At 41.7% G+C, this 22,551-nt stretch overlaps 1 protein-coding gene across 3 annotated transcripts in view; it reads right to left on the bottom strand.

Moving 5' to 3' along the window:
* grb10b (growth factor receptor-bound protein 10b) overlaps positions 1 to 22,551 on the bottom strand; it is a 63,481-nt gene that overhangs the window by 30,669 nt on the left and 10,261 nt on the right. For 2 of the 3 annotated variants that reach the window (XM_071468353.1, XM_071468355.1), the window contains exons 2-4: positions 18,079 to 18,204; positions 10,717 to 10,813; positions 2,029 to 2,341 (exon numbers count right to left, since the gene is read on the bottom strand). In XM_071468353.1, coding sequence (XP_071324454.1) covers positions 2,029 to 2,341; positions 10,717 to 10,813; positions 18,079 to 18,129 — 461 coding nt within the window. In that variant the 5' untranslated portion in view covers positions 18,130 to 18,204. The remainder of the gene's footprint in view (positions 1 to 2,028; positions 2,342 to 10,716; positions 10,814 to 18,078; positions 18,205 to 22,551) is intronic. The other variant, XM_071468354.1, reaches the window with a different exon arrangement.

Genomic DNA, 22,551 nt, shown 5'->3' with positions numbered 1-22,551 from the left:
GTTTCTGTCTGATCTAGCCATAATGAACAGTCTCCCAGCAAGTGGAAATCACAGACCCCTGCAGCCCGCTAGCTAATTTTCTGCAATATTTATGGTGCATCAATTTTGAATCAAGACATCACTTTAAAGCAGTTTTTAAATGAGGCACATACACTGTGAGCTGGTGCCCTCAAGAAGGGATGAAGATTTGACAGTTGAACGTAAACTTTTCAGGATCCAATAACTTTTTTTTAAAAAAATGAGCAGGTCAGTTTGTGAAATTTCAGCTCCATGGCTAGTTTAGAGAATCAGAGTAGCAGACACTTTCTCTTAGTCTTTTTCTCTATCAAACTGTCTCTCTGTAGAACCCAGTGAGTTCAAAAGGGAACAGGCCTTTTGATGTCGTCCCATCTGAGCTTGAGAACAGGGTTATCCAGAGGTCAGCCTTGAATAATAAGAACTTCAGGGCCTGTGTGTGTGTGTTTGAAAGAGAGCGTTCTTAAGACAGAATACTCCATTACCTGATTATCCCGCCTGTGGTTCTGTCAAATACTCTGAAGGCAAATAATCGGAGCTGACACCAGCTCTGCTGTGAATGCCTGTTTGTGTGTGCGCTATGTATGCGGCCATACTTCTGTAGCGTCAGTGTCTATGTGTGAGCGTGCATACCCACTTTTCAATGCATACCACTATACCCTCGGGGAGACTATGGGTTACTACTGTTTAAATCGAGAGAGACGTTTGCACTTGGTACTAAAATAAATGGGATTTTTTACCTTTCTCCTGCTGCTGGTGTAGTTTGAGACAAAGAGGGAGTGACAAGGAGGAACGGGTCATTCAAGGGCTACAGATAGGGAGCGGGGAGGAAACGTTGCACCCAATTATTGAGAGGGTATGGAGGGATGAGTGTACAGCGAGAGGCTTCTTTCCCAGTGTGAGTGAAAGAAAAAAGGTTTATGTTCTGCATATGCAAATGAATAGGGTTGGAGCAGCTCAGAGCTTAGCGCCACACTTCGGGAGCCTGAGTGCATGTGTCCGTATGTGCCTGGGCGTTATTCAAGTACTACTGTATTTAGACATTTACTATAAGAACATATTGATTTGTATATTTTGGATACTCAGTTCTAAATGCTTGAAATGATTTATAAGTTTTGATAAACACCTTTATTTTACTGAGGGCAGTTTATTTCAAAACGTTTGACCCTTCGGTAATAAATTCGATTCGGGCCATCACTACTGAGTACTGATCAACTATTTTCTCAACTATACAATTAACTGTTTGGCTTCCAATATGTCCAAAAACTGAGAAAAATGCCCGTCACCATTTACAATTATGTCCAAAACCCGAAGATATTTATTTAACCATACAGGACACAGACACATAGCAAATATTACCAACTTAAAAGCTGGAACAAGGTCATGTTTAGCTTTTGTTTTGGGAAAATAACTTAGAGAAGTGTTTATCAAAATAACTGCTGATTAATTTTATGAAGTAAATGATTCTTAATGGTCCAATTGTTTCAGCCCTACATTCAAGTGCTATCTGAAAATCATCTCTCACAGTTGAATTCGGTGTTACTTATCTGTTAAGAGTGTATCGCTTGCCAGGAAACGCTAATCTAACTGTTTTCTCTCATTTTTATGTTGCAACAGAATTAGTATGAGGTCAGGGATGAAACATCCCTTGAGGTTCAAGAGAATCAATATTTTTGTCATCCAGTGCCACATTCACAAGCCAAACACGGTTTGTGTCATGTTGAGATTCACATGGGAGCAGCTCTCGGTTTCTCTATGCAACTGATTATTAATTTCACTCTAGTGCCTGCACTTGCACTTGCACTCTGAAGGGTACTCTCCTCGCTCACTCCACCACTCGGCAGCCAAATATATGTTAATGTGAGTTTTTGTGCATTCAAAGTCAGGGTTATCTTTCATGTTAGTCCAGACGGTTCCCTCCGGGGTTCAGTTGCCTTTCATGTTCAGTGCCTGCCACACAACCCATTCAACTAGGAGCGAGTAAGACTCTGCGTGCACTGTGTAAACACCCACCTGACGGCAAGGATGTGCATGGGTTGTGACCGTCTCAGGCTCGTTTGGGGCGAGTCCGCGGACAAGGAGGAGGAGGAGGAGGGCGGCTCCGGGGAGACGTGGCTTAGCGCATGTGAGTGCTGACCCTGCCGTGGGTGGTTAAGTTGTGTGTGATGATGATGGTGGTGGTGGTGGTGGTGTTGGTGTGAGGAAGAGGTCTGTCCGTTGTGCAGTAGTGGGGTGGACTCTGTCTGCTGACCACTGCAGGTGGAGTACAGGCTCTCCAGAGAAGAGTTCATATCATTCACCAGGGCCTCGAGGTCAACGTCATCTTCTGGTAGGAACCGACAGAAAGGGACACGTCACTGAGAGAATATTAAGACAGAAAAATGACAATATCCCTCAAACGTGGAGCACCAGCCACGCTTCTGTGAAACATAAAAAAGTATGTTTTAAAACTTGTTGAGGACAAGTGAAGAGAACTGAGGTGACCAGAGAACAGCGTGGAGGAGAAAACACATCAGTGAGGCTGGACAGAAAGTCAAACCCTAAATGCAATAAAGCACAATAAAAGAAATATGAAAGTCCTATGAGCCTGCTGCTTTGGTTTCGAATAGTTGAGGCGCACAAAAAAAAGAGGTAAAGTCCCTGGATATTGTTGGGACTTTCCCTTTTTCTATTTCAGTTTCTCTATCATTTCATTGTGGCCAGGATTTGAACCCTTGACCTCATTTTGCACCACCTTAATTCCAAGTAATACTAAAAAAAAGGGAAAAAAAAAAAACACTGGCATGCACAACACAAGAGAGCAACCACACACACACACACACACACACATATATCGGTAACCAGTTGAGCACCAGCCAGTGCTCAATCAGTAAGACTTGACTACACACATTGTGCTGCCCTGTGAGCTAAATCTCCAGGGATAACAGGTACAAGCACAAACCTGCCCGTAACACTTTTCAACTCTTACCACCGGGGTTCACAGTGAAGGCATCGCACCGTAAGCATCTCCTCTATATTGGCCGCACGTATCAAACATGCTGCTTTTAAAAGCCTTTAAAAAGCAGGACGTGGAATTCTTTTCAGGGGAGGAATCTATCATCAAAGCCCTTGTGAAAACCTCCAAGCACATTGAAATTCATGAAGTGAATTTTTCAACTGACTCCAGGAGCTTGTTGTATCAAAGTTTGAAGCGAGCTCAATGAAGGGAAGCTCACATCTAATTGCTTCGTGCGGTGAAACTTTAATCATCTGGGTAAACTGGCCGTCTGCCTTTGCTCTTTCTAAATTACAATCTGCAGTGGCGACTATTCTTATGATTAATAATTCTTCATTATGAAACGGAAATTTATATCATGTATTCATCATCAAATCTGTGAATTCAGATCCCATAACTGTACTGTAGGACACAATTAAACCACTAGGGGGAGACAAGCTCTTACTGTAGAGGGCAAGGGCTCTCAAAAGGAGGCCCAAACAGATATTAGGACATGGGCTCACATTTAAATAACATTAATTATGATGAAACCCAAGAAGAGTGAATTTGTAGCTTATGCCCTAGGACAGAGTTACTTTGCTATTTGCACTGAAAGACAGAGAAACATCAGATCAGACAAAATGTGAAATTTGAATGTAACTGATTTTTATAGTTTAATGCTAAATTGACTGCTGATTCTCTCACCGGGCCTACATTATAATGAGGCAGTAGAGTAATGATTTCAGTCTTGCACTTGTACTTAATTTTCACTTTATTGACTTTATTGACGACAGAGACGCCCTAATTTATTTATTTTACTGCTGCTTTTGTAATAATATGCAAAATGAGAATGACTGAATGAAAACAAAGCTCTGGCACAGAGGTCGGCTAACATTTTGTTAGCGCTACAGCATCTTCAGGATCTGCAAAAATACCAGCCACAGCTCATGCGTCAAAAACAAAGATCTCTGAATGAATGAATGAATAAATTAAAGCGCATTATCCACCATATTATAATTTTACTGTGTCATCCTGCTATCAGACATCCAGAGCTCCAAACGATGTAACTCCCTCCCCACAGCTCAGGGTGCAGGGCAGCTGGATCATGTGAGGTGATGTGAGGGTCATGCCACTCTAAAGCAGCTAAAAGCCCCACTGCTCAGCAGAGAGCTGAGAGCGGGAAGCAGCAGTTTGACTGATATAAAGTTTTGAAAGCCCTAGAAGTATACAAACATATTTTTTTCAGTTTTTTTTTTTTTTAAGTTCTGGAGGGAACAACAAAAACAGGAGCCACAGGTTAGCAGGCTAGTAAACATCCCCACCCCTGCATGGAGCAGCTCCCTGCTACCAGCTAAACCTAAATTGTTGCCTTCGAGGAGCTTTTCCTGAAAACGTGTCAGGTAGCTGCATCACAGGTGCCTGTGATTCACAGGTGGTTAATCTGTAGGTATTAATAGCGATAGGTAAGCTGGAGCAGCTACTTATAGATAGCCTGGAGAGCTAAAGAGCTATATACCACAGGACACAGGGCGCGTACAAAGCCATACACAAGGCTAAGGACAGAGCAAGACACCTGTAAGACAAGACAGTACAACATTAAATGCATGCAGCAGCCGAGATTTAAAAAATAATAATAAGGAAGGAGTAATCAAACATATGAGGTGAGGGGAAACCACAAACTACGTCAAAAGTGAGAAAAATTCCCAAGGTTACGTCAAATGCTCATCATCCATTATTCTTACTAGGTGAGACATGTACCCTGAAGCTAGTGAGAGAAACAAGTTTCCTCATAAACCTGACCTCTCCTGGCCTCTGGCTGGGGGACTGGCAGAGCTGTTTGCATACAAAGAAACACAACCCACAAACTCACGCATGGATGGAAGGACTTGTGCGTCACTATCATGTACGATCTCATTCACCTATGCATGTCACAATCAGGCAAACACAGGTATGCGTCATGCACCCGGGTGTAAGACAGAGAGATTGATGACACAGACAGCATGCAGGCACGCACACATGCACTGAACTTAAACCCATGAATATCTGAAGAAGGGAGCAAACTGTGGCTGTTCTTTCTTCGGCATGGACTTCCTTCCAAGGCGAGACACTTGGCCTTGGAAGGCACAAGAAACAGCATAAACACCTTTACTTATGCCCACCAAACACACAGCGGTCACAGCACGCCTGGCCTCACAATATTATAGCCATTAATTAGATCCTCTTAAAATATCAGAGCAGCTCAGGCGGCAGGGAGCACACAACGCTACAGATGTAGACGGAGCAGAGAGTTGACAGTGGGATTTCTGCAGCTGGCACCAAACACTGAAGCAAGTGTCCCCAAACTGTCGAGATCAAAATGTTATGTAGCAGAGGTAACTGAACTTTTACTCCAGCGCCATGTGCCAAGTGGCTTTCACAACAAAATGGAGACGTGCCAGGAACAGCCAGGAACATCTGACAGATAGCGAGAATTAATTTTAAAGCTGTATCCACCCAAAATAGGAATCTGTGCTGAGAATCATAGAGTGTTTGTGGCTCGGGAATGCAGCAGGAATTATAGGATAAAACGGGTATAAAAAGGGTATTAGCACCACTAAAGCTTTATTACGGAGAAAAGCAACAGAAGTTAAATTTACTACTAATGCTGTGCAATAAATGGATATAAGAAGAGGAAGCAAACATCTCCTTAACAAATCCTTCCCCTAAAGAAATTGTTTATTTTAAGATGTGTGATCTAGAATCCTTCCATCTTAAAGACTGTGGATCCATCTGGAGGTGCTTTAATGTTTAGTCAAAGAGACTATTTGTAAGTTTTCTACGCCACTGGACGTGGTTTCTTACCAGCAGCGGGTGAGGGTGATAGCCGCTTGAAAAGAGCTTTGCCCATCGTTGTTTTTGTGATACAAAAGGTTATAACAGGTCCTCTGAGAAGTTCTATGTCTTCAGGGCAGATTGGAGGCTACAGTGAGTCGGGACGGGGCTAGCTGGTTAGCACGTTACCTTCAGTCGATGAAAAGATGTGATAGAAATAAGAGTTAACATTGCCGTTGCTTTCCAGCACTGGAGACAGCTCTGGGTGTGTAAAGGAATGACGTTTGACGCTGAATTCACAACATTTCTTATAGATTTGTAAGTAAACAGCTGTTAAATGCTAACGGCTATGTAGCAAAAGCAAAACTTGCATATAGCTCCTTTAATGCTGTGCTCTTCAGGAGTAGCCACTGACAACTACTTTCCCTATTGATTAATTTGATTTGACTATTTTCTTGATCAACTGATCAAATTTTGTCTGTATACATGTTTTAGCTCTGAACTGCAATCCACATTTTTTTTTATATGACTGTCTATTTGCCATTTTTCAATACTGACTGGCATTATTTATAAATGAGTGTTTCAGCTAATGTCTGAATGAAAACCTTTGTTTTACAGTCACTCCTTTTTTTTAGATTTTGGCTTAAACTCAACTGTAGAAGTCTAAGAGCTAAATGTAAAACCCTGGTAACACTGACATTATTGTCCTCATTTCCTCATTGTTTCATGTCTCCCACGGCCTCTTTTCATTTACCTCTCTTTTCCTCTGACATGTTTTTCCTCTTCTAAGAACCTCTAACCGGTTAAATTAGTGGTAAAATAGCCCAAGCTTCCTCTTTTGTTTGATCCACACAAAATACAGTATCAACAAACTGTAAAACTAGTCATGTCTGCTAAGAATCTGCATTAAAGCTGTTTTGAATATTTCTGATCATTAGCGAGTGAGACGTGGCCAAAACAAGACCATTGTACTGATGGCAGATCCATATGGCTCTCCTTAATCCAGGAATGTAGTCTATGCATTTTTATTCATTCCTGCTAGTTAAAAACATAAAGGAGGGGCAACCCTCCTGTAGAAAAGGGGAATGTAAGGGGGATACATATACAGAACATCAATTGAACACACACACAGAGGAGACACACAAGGGGGATAAACAGTCTCTGAATACAAGCCCAGCAGAGGGGTTTCCATTCAAAGGGATCAGTGGGAGTATAGACAGAGCAAGTCTAAACTGTAAAGCGTGGCTCTGCACTAGGGAGTACAATACCTCTGATGACAGCACACACACCCACTCAGGGCCAGGCCTCCTGATGGGGAGGGGGAGTGTGGGAGGGTCAGAGGGAAACAGGAGGGAGAGAGAGGGAGGGAACGATGAACAGAGGGGAAAGGAGAGACTCTCATCTTGGGGGGGGGGGCTGTGGAAAAGGGAAGAGGGTGGAGGGGAGAGTGGGTTCGTACAGGGTGAGGATGACAGTGTGACGGGTATTTTACTTCACACGGTTTCATGAACCACGACTATCACTTTTAACCATATAAATCTGCAAAAATTGTTTTAGCCATGCCAGCAGTGTGGCTCGAAGGAGGGTAATGTTGGTCAGTCAGCCTGTTGGTCCGTCACGTTGGTCCACAGTGAAATATTGCAACAGATATTGGATGAACTGCTGTTTGTGGTTTTGACTGAAACGCTTTGACAAACGCTGGATGGAGCGTAACGTCATTCATCGAGCACCATCATCAGGTCAAAACTTTAATTTGAGCATAATTTAGTTTATGACCAAATACCTAGGAAAATAATGACATTCCCTTCAGCTGGACGTAGGCTTACGTCAACGTTAAAATGCTGACATGCGAAACGGAGATGGCAAATGTGGCAAATATTAGCCTACCTGCTAAACAGTAGCCTGTTTATAATGTCGTTCTGAAAATCACCACTGTGCCAGCCTCACAGACTGCAGAGTCTTAGGCTGGTTGATTGTTAATTAAAAATGAAGAAACATTACATTATTTGTTGTTCTCTTTGTTATATCCAACCAATCTTCAACCTGCCAGCTGTATGATAATTGAGGCGAAAAACACAAATCAGCAAATTTCTCTCACATCACCTCATGATCTGCACATACTCCACCCTTCCTTAACCCCCTGTTAAAGAGCCCCATTCTGTGCAGGAATGCGCCCCCTTGCTGTTTGTGAATAAAAGTGTGTCTGTGCACGTGCATGTGTGTCTGCACGTGTATGCCCATGCATGTGTGCCCCTGGCATGTCACTCTCACTCTACAAAGGCATAACTGGAATAACTGGAGGTGGGAGCTTCATTTCCAGGCCTGAGATCATGGCTGGTCAACCCCTCCGGAGCCACGCCATCAGATTACTGCACTGCATTGGTACCATTGATGGGATTTGTTGCCTAGCAGCTGCATGCCCATATGAGAACCCCCACCCACCCACCCCCCTTACCAAAAAAAGAAAATGTCATGGCCTTGTCACCCCCAACATATACAAAACACACATATACAAACTATTCACTAGACTGTTCATTGTTGGAACAGCACATAGCGTCCTCACCACTGAACAGGTCAGAGAGCCACCTCGGGTATCTCGGGTAACACTAGTACGTGACGCTCTGACATACTGGCCAATAAAATTACATAATAACCACAGTCACAGTCAAATTATTTTATCTTGCATTAGTCAGAGTTGTTGACACTACAATTCAAACGTTCAGTTATGTCATAACTGAAGTTCAAGCCACATTTGAGCACCTCACCTACTCCCTTTTCCACAATCGTCTCCCTTTTTTTCCACCACATGTCATCCCAGAGAAGTCCCAGAACTCAGGACTAAGTGATCACAGGTTCTTCACTGCCGCTGCCTTCCTTAATCTGAATAAACTACTTTCATATCAAGGCATGATTTGTGCTCTTGAAGGCTTTCTTACAGTTTACTGTCAGAGTTAAACCAAAAGGTGGTAAAGAGGTGGTAGATCACAAAGCCTTTCCTGAAGGTTTCAATCACATCTCAGGAAGTTTTATATCTACTGAAACGTTTTGAATACAATAAAGCAAATTTAATCATTTCAGATCAATAGAAATGAGTAGGGCCTAATATCTTTTGTCATTTGTTTGCAATTTCTGCAGCTCAAGCATCAAACCAGTCAGGCTAGTATGGAACAAGTAGGAATGCTAACTGCCTGTCAGTCACGTGGTGTCTAAGCCTAAACTCAGGAGGATGAACAAACTGACTGAAAGAGAAAGTCATAGCAACAAAGGAAAAACATAGAGGAATAAAAGTGTTTTTCACAAAAGCTCTGACTGTATAGACAATGAGCTCAGCTATACTGTGTGACTGAAGCCACTCTGTCGTGCAGCTGGGAGAAACAACAAAGACAAGACAGCATTTGCATAGTGCAAGCCTGTGACATCGCATCTGTGAGAGACTGGAGAGGACTCATATACAGTATGGACCATGTCATGCCTCGTGTCATCACAGCGATAGGGTGAATCTTATTAAACTTTGCTTAGGTGCACAGTAAAATATTATGTGCATGGCAAAATTTATAGATCACACATTGGAAATATCATGTGGTATAACTTCTACTTCTCAGCATCAAATATTGGCTTGCAAATGCCCCGATAAGCCGCTCAATAGTATCTCATTCCAAACATATGAAATAATGGGCAGGTGGTGTTCCGACAAAGTCGCACTGTTCCCTGCAACATTAATAGGTTTATGACTGTAGTGGCTTTATAGCAAGCGCAGCAAGTAGCTGGTGGTTGTATTAAAGTCCTATAAGAATGAAAGAGTGGGTTTACCGGGGAAACAGGTTTATTAACGTCAGCACGGATTATCATGTTGCTAATAGCACGCGAGGTACTGGGACTAAATTCAAAATCTCTGCTCAACTGATGCAGACTTTGAGAAGCACAAACAATATTCTGTCACAGCAGCACAAGTACTTAAAAGTGGCAGCTTGCTCGCCATAATTTGTCACCCATTACTTGATTAGTTTTAAAATAGTGAGACAACAGAGAAGGAGGTCTGACAAATAAATAATCTACAGTACGTGTGCTCATCACTCTCAATGCATGTCTGTTGTACAAAAAAACCTGGGTAAACAGCCAAAATATCATTATTTAGATGTATAAGTGTAAGCAAAAATGTTTCTTAGTCAAAGTCATCTTCATTTGTCTGCCTCTCTGGTCCTCCTGAGTTCCCTCCATCCCGGCCAATCCTGAAAAATGACAATGTCATTTATGCTCCATTTATTTCCCATGCCAGAGCCAAGCGTTCTAATTCACTCATTGAGTCCTCGCAGACTCCCCGCCCTTACCTCCCATGCTGGGCCAATATTGTGCTTAAATCTCATGCTCCGATTGTCAGGGATGAACACTGCATGGCACAATTAGATAGACGGCGTAATTATAATGGCACCCTGTGTCCATGCAGATCACTCTTTGAACTGCTGGAATGTTTACAGCGGAAGAGACCCAAATATATATTATCTCCCTCGACCCACCCCCCTCTCCCAGCCCAGCGGAGGATAATGAGAAGCAAGCCGCTTTCTACACTGTACTGAGACATGACACATACACACATAAACATACACACACACACAAACCCATTGTAGTGGTATCAGATTCCCAGGTAATTTCTATGGCTCTTTTGCATTCTCTCCTGCATGAAAATAAAAGTAGTGAAATGAGCAGCTTAAGTCTTTGGACAGTAAATCCCCGTAGTACGTAATATCACATGAATCCCACTACATATGTAAAATCATATGTAATTTGATGTCAACCAAGCACGCTCTTCTGTGTCACACAACATCAGCGCAACTCAAGAATATTGAACAGGTCTAATGGACTAGCATCAGCGACCACACACGCTTACGCACAATATCTACTGAATGTTGAAAACCAACCTTGATGATTAGGAGAACTCCGATTGGCTGATTGCTGGAAGCTGGGACCTATGAGGTCAGCTTGTCTGTGATTGGAGGACCGGTCTATATTGTCCTGCTGAGGATGAGAGAAGCAAGAAAAAAAGAGAAATTTTGTTACAGAAGCCAAACACATAAATAATACATATCTAACCAGTGTTTAATAGAGAAAGAAATCCACAAAACATTAACATTTCACCTGCTAAATCTTAAATAAAATAAATGTTATTATATATATATATTATTATATTATAATTTTATATTATATAATTTCTATATATATAAATAATATAGAAATATTTTTAAATGAAGTTCGTTGTTGAAAAATTGAAAAATAATGCAGGTGTCCAATAGCATAGAGGCAATCCATTAAACTGCATTATAGTGTGGTTACAACTGTAGTAGACCAGTTTTTTTGTTTTGTTTTTTGGAGAAATCACAGACCACAATAAGTGGTCAAAATTCAGTTTGTGGGATAATTTCAAATAAAACACAGAAAATAACATAATAATTGCAGAAGGTTCCCAGTGTCTCCTGGAAATTATTTGTGGACTTTTCCAAATGGGTCTCAACTGTCAACATAAAGATGTACTCAAAGTTGAAAAGACAAAAGCAAACACAGGCCAACAGTAGCTGCTGCGGTCGGAGCAGCTTCCAATGTAACAAGAGAGGCAGCTCTGCCCACAATATTTGTTGAATCTCCTATGTCTCCATTATTACGTAAAACACCAGCCTTCAGCCGGTATTCAGAGTTAGAGCTACAACTAAGCTGAAGTAGGTTTTTTGAAATACAAACAGGTCAGGGAGGCCAAAATCCAAAACTGAAATGGTCAGTGGATCAGGATACAAAAACAAAAAGTACGATACATGAAGTACGATAAATTCAAAGAAAGTTGAGCTATGATAACCTCTACTCCTTGTACACTTTTGTGCGAAAACACTGCTACATGCCAGAAATAGAGTGTGAACATGGTCAGGTGTGTATCAGAGCACAGAAGACTATTTAACCACAGTGTCCTGGTTTGACCTTTGTTACACATTTCATTCACTGCAAATCTGTCCAATGAGGAAAAACCACAACAAAAAGGTTGTGTACAGTTAGAGACAGATTGGATTTTGATTTGTTTCTAGCACTTACAACTACTGAAGAGGACAACTTATCCATTGTTATCCATTGTGTGAGTGTGTACGTGTGTGTGTGTGTGTGTGTGTGTGTGCAGACTGGCGTCCCGCGCAGGGCCTAACAGCAGGAGTGGGAACAGAACGTACTGGGACAGACTACTGTGTTCAGAAAAACATTGCTACTGACTCTGCGTCTCTTACACAGCAGACCTCCTCTAATGCTGTAATAAAAGCTGCTGCGGTTGCTTGTTCTGCCTCATTTAGAGCAGTGACAGACAATGCAGGCAGAGCTGGATTCTTTTATATATGACTTTTTTTTTTTTTTTTTTTCCAAATGATGGATGCTTTTGCCGTACATCAGTTTGAGTTATCTTTGTTGCCTCCAGAGACAATGAGTTGCAATAATTAAATGCTGAGGGTCCTGGTACCCATCATACAGTTCTTTGGACTCACAGTCAGATATATTTTCTGGACTATGTCTTATTTAATGAAGCAGGTCCAGGCTGTACTTAGTATTATAAATTCTTCAGCTGAGTGGTGTCTTATTGCCCCAGACCAACATTTATCACTGTTTAAACAGCTGGTCTCTCTCTTCATGCTTTTGCCTTGTTTCCTTGTCCTACACACACACACACACACACACACACACACACACACACACACACACACACACACACACACACACACACATATTGGGATCTAATGTGATGTGCACTACAACATGACAGTTTTAATCATATATAAGAAAACAAACCAAAAGCACTGTAAATAACAGCTACTTTCCAATTGCATTAGGAAGGTTTGAGATGGATTTTGTAGTAAATCTGTGTCTCCTTGCAGCAGACGGCTTCCTGAACCAGCCATTTCCAATGCAAAGCTCAAATCTTTCCAAAGAAATCTAATTATCACAGACTTTCCTTTAGCACCTGTGACAGATAAAGTACCTTTATGAACAAGACTTAATGAGTGCTTCAAAGAGCAGTGACTCACTGTGAGAATGAAGCTTGAAGTAGAATTCCACTCTGATGCCTCCATTCTTCAAAATAAGGGCTCGCCTGAATATTTTGGAAACCTATATTCCATGATTCGCCTGCCAAATTTTTAGCCTTTATGTTCAGCGATAAAGAACTCATGTGTGTTCTTCTCTGGTGTCTATGCTGGTGCCTCCATGCGGACTAAACTGGCTATAACCCGATGTGCAATGTCAGTATATGGTTCTGTCCACCGCCACCCCCCAGCCCTCCTGCTATACCAACTAACCCAACCGCATCCAATCATTACGTTGCATTGTTCCAGCTTTGTATTGTCTGGAGTTCCAGACGTCTTGGCTGGACCGAAGAACAGATTTGGGCTCTTAATGGGGCTAACCTGCTTTTGAATTAAAAAAATACCAAAAAAACTACCGCATCACCCCATTTGTTTCCATGACATAGCAAACGCTGTCATCAACGCACATCGTCTGGGGGTACAGCTACCAGACTGTGACTGATCCCTACCCAGTCACCCAAACAGCACTGGGACGCTATTTGGTTGGTGGGATGGTACAGCGTTAAGTTAGTGTGTGTGTGTGTGTGTGTGTTCAGAACAGGATGGTCATGGTTCAGCTCCACTGAGCAAAAATGTAGGGACTCTTTCAGACCATATACTGGTCTTGAATGCTGTTTTGCATGGCTGTCTGAGAGTAAATGAGTTAACTCAAACACACACAGTAACAGACTAAAGGACCTTTAAAGCGCACCTTGATCCCTTTTGTGGTTCTTACCAACAAAAATCCAAAACCCAGACAGCCTTTAATGCCTCTGTAGACAGCTGACAGAATGTTAACTTGGGGTTTTAATCCTATAGATGCTTTTTAGCATAATTCTCAGCCATGCCATCACCTTACACTGCATTTGGTGATAGGTTTATTGAAGCCTGTAAGGTTGAGACGACAAAGAGGAGAAAGAAAGTACGATAACACATAAAAGCTGCCAATTCTTCTTTTTAGTCTGCTGAAGAAAAAACACACACAGATGTTCCATTTCTTTTATCCTTGTCCTTTCATTTTCTCATCCTGCTTCTCGTTCTCTCACACATTCATTCTTTTACACACAGACAAAAAAGCACAGACACACACACACACACACACGTGTTGCTTAAGTTCTTAAAGAGGGGTCAAAACAGGACTGAGGGAAGACCAAGTTTTGACAAGGAGCATACAGGAGCCCTTTCATATTGATGAAGTTGAAAGGAACTCCAAATAAGAGTCAGGGAGTTGAGGGTTCAGCTTTTTAAAAGGGGTCAGTGGAAGGCCAGAGACAAGGTTAAGGCATTGAAAGCAGGACAGACACAAAGGTCTGGAGGTTCCCCCTCAAACAAGAGGGAAAAGGCTAAGACGCATGTCAAAGCTGTGCCTTTAGAAGAGGTCAGATTAAGGTTAAATGTTATGACCAGGGAGTGAATATGAATCAATACATACTGAGATGCTTTTGGCTAAGGAGGAACAGCTGAGAATGGACTCGACCCATAAAAATAATTCAAGTTTAACAGCATAACATTGCTCTTTCCATTATGGTTAGATTTACCTAGAACTGAATATTCTCAGAAAGCTTTAGAGATGTGGAAATCTCACTCAAAGCGTCCAAGACTTGCTTCTGGCAGACTGTTGCTGACAGCAATAGCAGATAGTTCTGTTGAAACATACATGAACACGAGACAGCAAGTGGAAATCCCGTCTTACATAATTAACCAGAATGAGATCAGGAGATCACGCTGATGTCCGCTTTGTGCTTTGTTTATCTGTTTGTTTATAATGTCGCTGTAGCTGCTGTCGCAGCACAGCTGAGCCCGGGCAAAGACAGGTTACTGCAGATTTTTAGAACATGGGATCAGTTCTTTTAGGTGTTTCATATTCTTTGCTGGTCATTGTTATTCAATGAATCCTTTCACAAGGGTATAAGGTTGGTAAAGAATTTATTATGCTTTTTCACCAGACACTTGAACAGCTCTGAGGGATGTCAGTGGAATTATGAAAGTTTTCACTTGCTCAAGAGCAACTCCGCTTGGATTCAGCAGCCATATACTGACAAGATGACTGGCTACATTTCGCTACAGAAAGAAACTGTCACATACTGTAATTTAAGTAGGTTGTAAGTAGGTTTTACCCCTGTCAATGTACGAGTGTGAAGTGAGAAAAACTGAATAGACATACTATATGAAGGAACACCGATGGTGATGAAACTCCACTGTACTGAAAGCGATGACAAATGGAGTCAAAGTTGACAAATAAACTGTCAGTAGCCTCAGCACACACATCCACAGTGAAACCTTCCTATTACAAGCACAAGGAAATATTCACATTGCAAAAACTCCAGTAAAATAAACTTTATCATGCGATACCCAGGATTACTGGTATGTTGTGGGAAGCACCACACCATTGTGTTAATATTTAGCTCCAGCTAAAACAATCCAGCAATCTCGGGCTCACTCACAGCAAAATAAATGCTGAAGTGCTGTTTGTTTATCCAGTCATCTAACACAGATTTGAGGAGAATTTTCATACATGAAATTATTATCCAGAGATTCATTGATTTATGCTCACATAGCATTTTAATGTGGTATCATGCACTAAAACTACGACTAAACTAAAACTTTACAATACATGAGAGCCCAGGTTAGTTTTACATCTATATAACCTTATGAAATATAGGCACTGCAGGTTCTGGATTCATGGTGCTTAATCAGTTATTATTATTATTATTTTTTATTTTTTTATTTTTTCATTTTTTTACCTCATCAGATTTGCCTGATTTTGCATATACCACCATTTTTCTTGCCAGTCACACAACAGTTTAAAGTGGCAATATAATCCCTTGAGTTGAGTATGAATGTTATCTTCACTTGAATCTGTTTTGAATTGCTGCTGCAGTTTTATCAGGGAAAATCTTCCACAACCCTGGAATTTCACAGTGAATGGGTTTTCTCATTCAGCAAGTCAAGGTACATCTGTTATAGCTGAATGCTTCGCAAAGAGCCGAGCGAGTGTGTGTCCATGCACGTGTACTGCTGTGTGTGGTGTGTATGTGTGAACTCGAGTGTGTACATTAAGGTCTGTATAGTGTAGCTCCAGCAGCACCCATCTAAACCTTTGCCAAAGAGGAAAGAACTGAAGGATTCCTCACTCCATCCAGATTTTAGACCTATGCAGCTTTCAACAATGCCATACTCTATGTCTGCCACCAAGAAAAAAAAAATCAGCTGATTTTCATTGAAATCATCTAAATGACAGCTGTGAGGACTCTGAGAGAATGGGAGCTATAGCAGGGAGAATGCAAGAAGCCTAAACATATATACACTGCTTTATTTTTGGACACTATATACGATCACTCAAGACCAGCCTTTGTAGTTGTATTTCTGTTGTGTTGGTGTATTAAATTGTTCTGTTGTAAAATATAACCCTCATGCTCAACCACTAATAAAAGAGTGCAAACACACACATACATCCAATTCCTCATGGGGACGTTTGGTTTCATGAAAGCTTGTCTCTCTAAGCTGCGGAGATCTGGGAGACTCTAGCAAGCTGAACTCTCTGCCGTCTAGCTCTGAGGTCAAAGGTCACAGATAAAGCCATGACCCAGATGACGAGCAGACAACAGAGCAGCTTCTGATCAGGCTAATAGTGCTACTGCCCTAATACAAATGTTTGGAAGCCCTTTGCTCCGTGGAGACAGGTGTGAACAAATCTACTAAACCTAAAGCCCAATGTCCAGAGGTCAAGTCTGCTCTTGCTTGCACAACAACACGTCAACACAACAGGCCTTTGTTTGTATTCAAAGCTCAGAGTAACCTTTAAAAAAAAACATGTATCTGGATTACTCACAATTGTCTGTGAAAATTCACACTCAGGTATTAAGATATGATTCAGGGTAATTTAGCTAAAATACACGATTCTGCCCCAAACCGGGATAGAAATATAGCACAGTCAATAAGATGACAAACAATTCCTTTACTGAGATCTGGTCACTGTGAAGGCCGTAACATATGATTTGCATCATTTTCATGTTAATCAAAGCATACAGTGACCCCTCACAGCCTATGGCTGGGGGCATTGCCATCCTGGAAGAGACCACTCCCATCAGGATGGAAATGTTTCATCATATAAGATAAAGGTGATCACTCAGAACAACTTTGTATTGATTTGCAGTGGCCTCTCCCTCTAACAGGACACATGGACCCAACCTATGCCAGAAAAATGCCCCCAACAGCATAACAGTAGGGGTCAAGCTTTCATGCTTGTATCATTCTGTTTGTGAACGCCACACACGACCTTGCCCACTTGGGAAGACTAGGGTGAAGAATGACTCATCTGACCTTTTTTCCACATCTCTGTAGAACAGTGCATCTGGTTTTCGCACCACTGAACTCTCAGATGTGCATTCATCTCTGTAATGAGGGGTTTATGCACGGCAGCCTTACTATAATATCCTTCTCTACGTAATTGTCGACAGACCATTCTTGCTGACACAGTCTGATTACGTCCTGCATCGACATTCTCCGTCACCTGAGGAAGAGTTGCTCTTGTTTGTCCCTTACCTTCGCACACTAAAGAATGAGCATCACAGTCTTCAAACCACAATTTCCAACCCATTTTATTGACGTCTCTCCAATAAATCTAAATTCACTTGGGCAGCCTTAGTAAATGAACGTCCTGCCATCCATGCCCCAACAATGAACCCTCTTTCAAACTCACTTAGATCTTTTCCATCTTGGTTCAAAATCAGAGTAAACAGGGTCTGCTGTTCATTTTCATACCAAAGGGCATGATTGGATGTTAATTGTTTAATTGTCCCATGCAGTGCAGCTGTGTAGAAGCATTTGCATTTGTTAAGTTTCTGCACTCATTTATTCAGGTTTTTCCTTTAGTTTGTCACTCGTCTGTATGATTTCCCATGACCTGTGGAAAAACAAGCCCAACTCTGGACCCTGTGGCAGGATCCAATGTGATTTCATGGAGACACCAGTGCATTTCTGGTTTAAAAATGTCAGCATTTCAATTAAATAAGGTTAAAATAACTTTAAAATCTTAAACAGACATCCTGTGAGCCCAGCTCTGGAGAGCATCTCATACTGACATCACAGTCTGGTTTTTGCACATTCGTCCTGGCAACATCTAAAATGGCAGCATGTCATCTCTGCAAACTCAACAGCAACAATAATTCTACCCTACAGGAAATTGCCATTTACCTGATAATTTGGATGATGCAGGAAATAATCCGGACATCCGGCCACAGCCATGTTTTCTGTTTCTCAGCTCTTTCGTACAATTTGCCTGGTTGGATCAGTTTTAATGCAAGACGGACAGAGCAGAACCTGCAGAGGAAGAAGAACAGACAAATGGAGGTTAGTGGAAAACTCCAAAGAAAGGAGGGGGAGGATGAGAAGGTCCAAGAGAGGAAGGATGAAGGAAGGAGAGGAGGATGACAGGAGGAAAGGAAGATGAAGCCTGGGTTCTGAGAAGACAGATATAGCACAGAGTACTTCTTAACCCACATAGACCCACAGTAAACAACATCAACAAACAACAAGGGAGGAACAGTAAATGGTTATAATTGTTACACACAGGCAAAAATAACAGCACCTTATTCAAAATGAACTTAAGTCCTGATGTATCTTCCTTTGCACCATGATTTTGGTTTGTAATTGACTCCAAATCTGAAATAGCTGATTTGAGATGTGACAAAATATTCAATAAAAAGGGCAAAGAGGAAAACATCTTTGTCATCAGATTTTGCACCAGCTTCCCCTTGAAGTGAAATGGATCAAGTAACTGAAAAAACTCATAGTCATATAATTCTTAGAATTTATTCCCACGACCAGGTAAAGATATTTGACCAAGTCTTTGAACAACATTACAGATTTGAGCAAAAGCTGGCAGAGCTTTGTTGTGTTGTGTTTATTACTATGGTAAAAGTTCATTCACTGGAGCAAAGATAAACCAGAATAGCTTTTATCTGGATGATTGCACTTTGCCTCAAGACTCCAAACACGAGGTGCTTCCCTTTCTGAAGTCTTGTCATCTTGGGTTTACCATTCTGACGCCTACACGACTGACCATCTTCGTTCTTCAATTTCACATCAGTCAATTATTTAACTATCTACTGAGCGGCCTTTGTAAGCTAACATACTGTAGATGTAATAAAAGTTGCTCCTCAGTGGAGTTTAAAGTTTTTCTCCTGCTCTGTGAAGCCTCCCTCCCAGCCGTCCTTGGGTCAAAATAACCACAAATTCAACAACATGGACTTCAGTCTATTTGAACTTCTTAAAGTGGGTATCCTATTAACCTCTTGGCACTGCTGCCACTGAACAAACACCTGTAAACACTGACCCAAAAATACCCTGCAGGCACCTCTCCAGGTCTTAAGTTAGATCCCAGGGTATATTTGGGCCGAGCAGCTCGGGCTCACAACTATGATGGTCTTTAAAGCAGCAGTTCATGACCCCCTCTTGGTATTTTAAAAATATGACCTGCCATTTTATAGACGGCTAATATTATCTCATGTTTGCATTAGTGGTCGTGAGCGGGCTGCCCTTGTGGCAATACAGTGTGTATATGTGTGTGCATTTCTGCCTGTAAATGTGCCTCTGCATGCGTATGTGTACTGCATGAGGGCATATGTGTGTGTGTGTGTGTGTGTGTGTGTATATGGATGTTTACATATGCTGTGCATGTGTGGCTGAGCGTGGGTGTGTAAAGGCTCTATTTTTAGGAGTTTTCGGGGCCTTTTACAAGCTCTAGTTGTGTATATAGAGTTGTGTATCTCTCTGTCTAGTGTACAATGATAGAACCACTCTGCCCCCAGTAGAGTCACCTGGGGGTTCTGAAGCTGAACCATCCAACAAGCACCTCTGATTGAGTACGCTGGTTCCTTCAGGCTGTAGAATAAAAACATCTTAGTTAAGCATTTATGTGCTATAATCTAAATGATACTCTAACTTGCTATTGTGAAAATCTGTCTGTTCCACCTTCTTTCCAACAAGATGTGGGTTATCCTGAAAATGATGTCAGCTGATGAGCTAAAACAAAACCGTCACTCAGAGTGCTTTTTTACCTTGAAAAAATTGGGCTTGCAAATAATGACCGAGCTCTGAATGCATTCTAAACAAAGAGCTTGGCACCGCGATCACTGGGACCGCTGAAAGGGCTTGCTCGTAATGAGTGTGTGTGTGTGTGTGTGTGTGTGTGTGTGTGTGTGTGTGTGTGTGTGTGTGTGTGTGTGTGTGTGCGTGCGTGAGTGCGTGGGTGTTACTGTGTCAATCCATGTGTGTGGCCTGGCATGCAGGGGACAGCTCGTCATTTACACATTATTTACAGACACACAATTTACAACAAAAACAAAACAAATTAACATCAGCCTAAACTCTCCGAGCAGGCCCTCATTAGGCGCCACAGACTGCGGCTGAACTGCATGTTTATTATATTTCAGGAGTCAGGAGGTTGTGCAACAGGCACAGAAGCAGGCTTTAACCAACCATATTCTGCCTTTCAGCATCGCAGGTGTAAATAGTGGGTTCTGCTTCAGCTGTGCGTGATAACACATGGGAAAAAGCTCGGTCATTCCACGTAGTTTCAAAGTGCCCATACGCGTCACAGTGACTCTCAGTGACTGATATATTGACCAAAAACACACGCACCTATGTTAATTGCTCCCTGACACAATCAAAGTCATTCCAGTGCAGGGATTAGACCCTCTCAGGGCCCTTTGATTCGATTCCTTCCACTTGAACAGTGTACTGAAACCTAAATCTCTGACCTTGACAGTGCAATTATCCAGACGGTGTCACCGCACTAGAAAGGGGGACTTCGGGGTGCTGCGGCTGTACCCAGCAGTGAGGTGACTGCATCTGGATTAATTAATGTGATTTTTGCTTGCATGAGGGAGATTGTTAGCTGATGGACTTCAAACGCAGGGGCCTTCGTAAGGCCTATCATGAATCATAAATCCTTTTCCAGCACTAGCGCCGACCTGAGGTGAGACTTCACAGCACATACATGACAGTCAGCTGCAGGTGTTCTGCTCAAAGGGTTGACATTAAGTTCATCTGATGTTCTGAGAAATATATAGTGTGTGTCTTGTTTCATTTTAAAAGAGGTCCACACAGGTATTCTTACCCCATTGCCTACAAATCTGTCTATATATCCATGTTAGGAAGCTAAAGCTGAGAGGAAATCAGTGAAAATCAAACTCCAATGAGTTTCACACAGACAGACAAACAACAAAACTCTTCAAATACTTCCTGGTTCAAACTGCTTTACCAGGACCATCATGACTACTCTGATGGATTAGTGATGGTTCCTGTTGGTTTCTCCTTCCTACATCAGAGAAAATCCAAAAAAACATATTGTACTCATTAGAAAACAGGCAGCATCAATGTTAGGGACTGTATATGTGATTTGTATTTAATGAGCTAGAACACACGATGTTATACAACACTGCATCTGAGCCAATAAGCTATATGTAAACACTAAGACAATTATGCAGTTAGGGGTTGTGTTTACTCCAAAGTCAGCTTCATTTCACTGTAATAGGCTGAATACATCTGTGATAGATTATATAAAATTAGAATATATAAAGTTACTAAACAACACAAGACACATGGTTGAACTCCACTACTGCTGCTGGGAAAATCAAACAGTTTGACCTCTAAGCGTTACACGCTCGAGTGGATGTCACTCATATGAATGACAATTCATTACTGAAGTAAAATCTAACTTTTACTTTTGAGAAAAATAACTGAATTTGACCTTTCTGTAAATACAATCCACAAATGCAGCACAAAGGTGGTAAAGTGTAGCTGGCCTTGGGTCTACATGCTTACTCAGTCCAGGGGTTAATGTGCTGATACGTGCTTACATCTCAAGGGTCCATCTTTAACATCCCTGGGTGATAAGCCCTGCAGAGAAGCCAAAGGCGACGGCTGGGATCACCAGAAACCCGGGCTATTTAAAGCAAAGTTCATTGAAACAGTAGAAACATTTCCCTGAACAGCTCTTCTCTTTTACATGGTGGTGGATGAGTGGCTCATGAGCTCACCACACCAAAGATGGATGTTAAGAAGATTTCAGAGGCTGCATGACTGTTTGCAACCAGGGCCATGAGTGGAACTACAACACAACGCACATGTATTCATCCAAATAGGAATGTTTTGACAAAGCAAAAGACGAACCTCTTCTCAAATGTTAAACATGCATTCAGGATCGTGTTTATTAACTCTCATTATGGTTTTAAATAGGATAATTACTTATTTAGGCCACAACCTCCTCCCATATTAAATAACAGATTATTAAGTTTTCCCTTCCTTAAGCCTTTCCAACGAGTCCAATAAAAATACTTTAAGTGGGAAATGGAAATATTAAACTTTTAACCTCACATAGTGTATGTAGGCCAAACCTGAAATAAATGAGTGTCTTGTGAGCTACACAGCCAAAACATGCCTTGTAAAGTAAGGAGTCGGTTTGATTTCTTTTAAACCTGCCTGTTGGTCTGGTTTGTCTGTCCTGTCAACCCGCTGTTTTGTATTTCAGTCTGTCTGTCTGTCAGTCTTTTTTTGTCTCTCTCTCTCTCTCTCTCTCTCTCTCTCTCTCTCTCTCTCTCTCTCTCTCTCTCTCTCTCTCTCTCTCTCTCTCTCTCTCTCTCTCTCTCTCTCTCTCTCTCTCTC

The sequence above is a fragment of the Trachinotus anak genome, unplaced genomic scaffold (genome assembly GCF_046630095.1).
Source record: "Trachinotus anak isolate AG129_WGS33_773 ecotype Australia unplaced genomic scaffold, CSIRO_AGI_Tana_v1 ptg000032l, whole genome shotgun sequence".
Taxonomy (NCBI): Eukaryota; Metazoa; Chordata; class Actinopteri; order Carangiformes; family Carangidae; genus Trachinotus; species Trachinotus anak.
The sequence above is the reverse complement of the archived record's forward strand: the minus strand, read 5'-3'. Positions and strand labels throughout refer to the sequence as shown.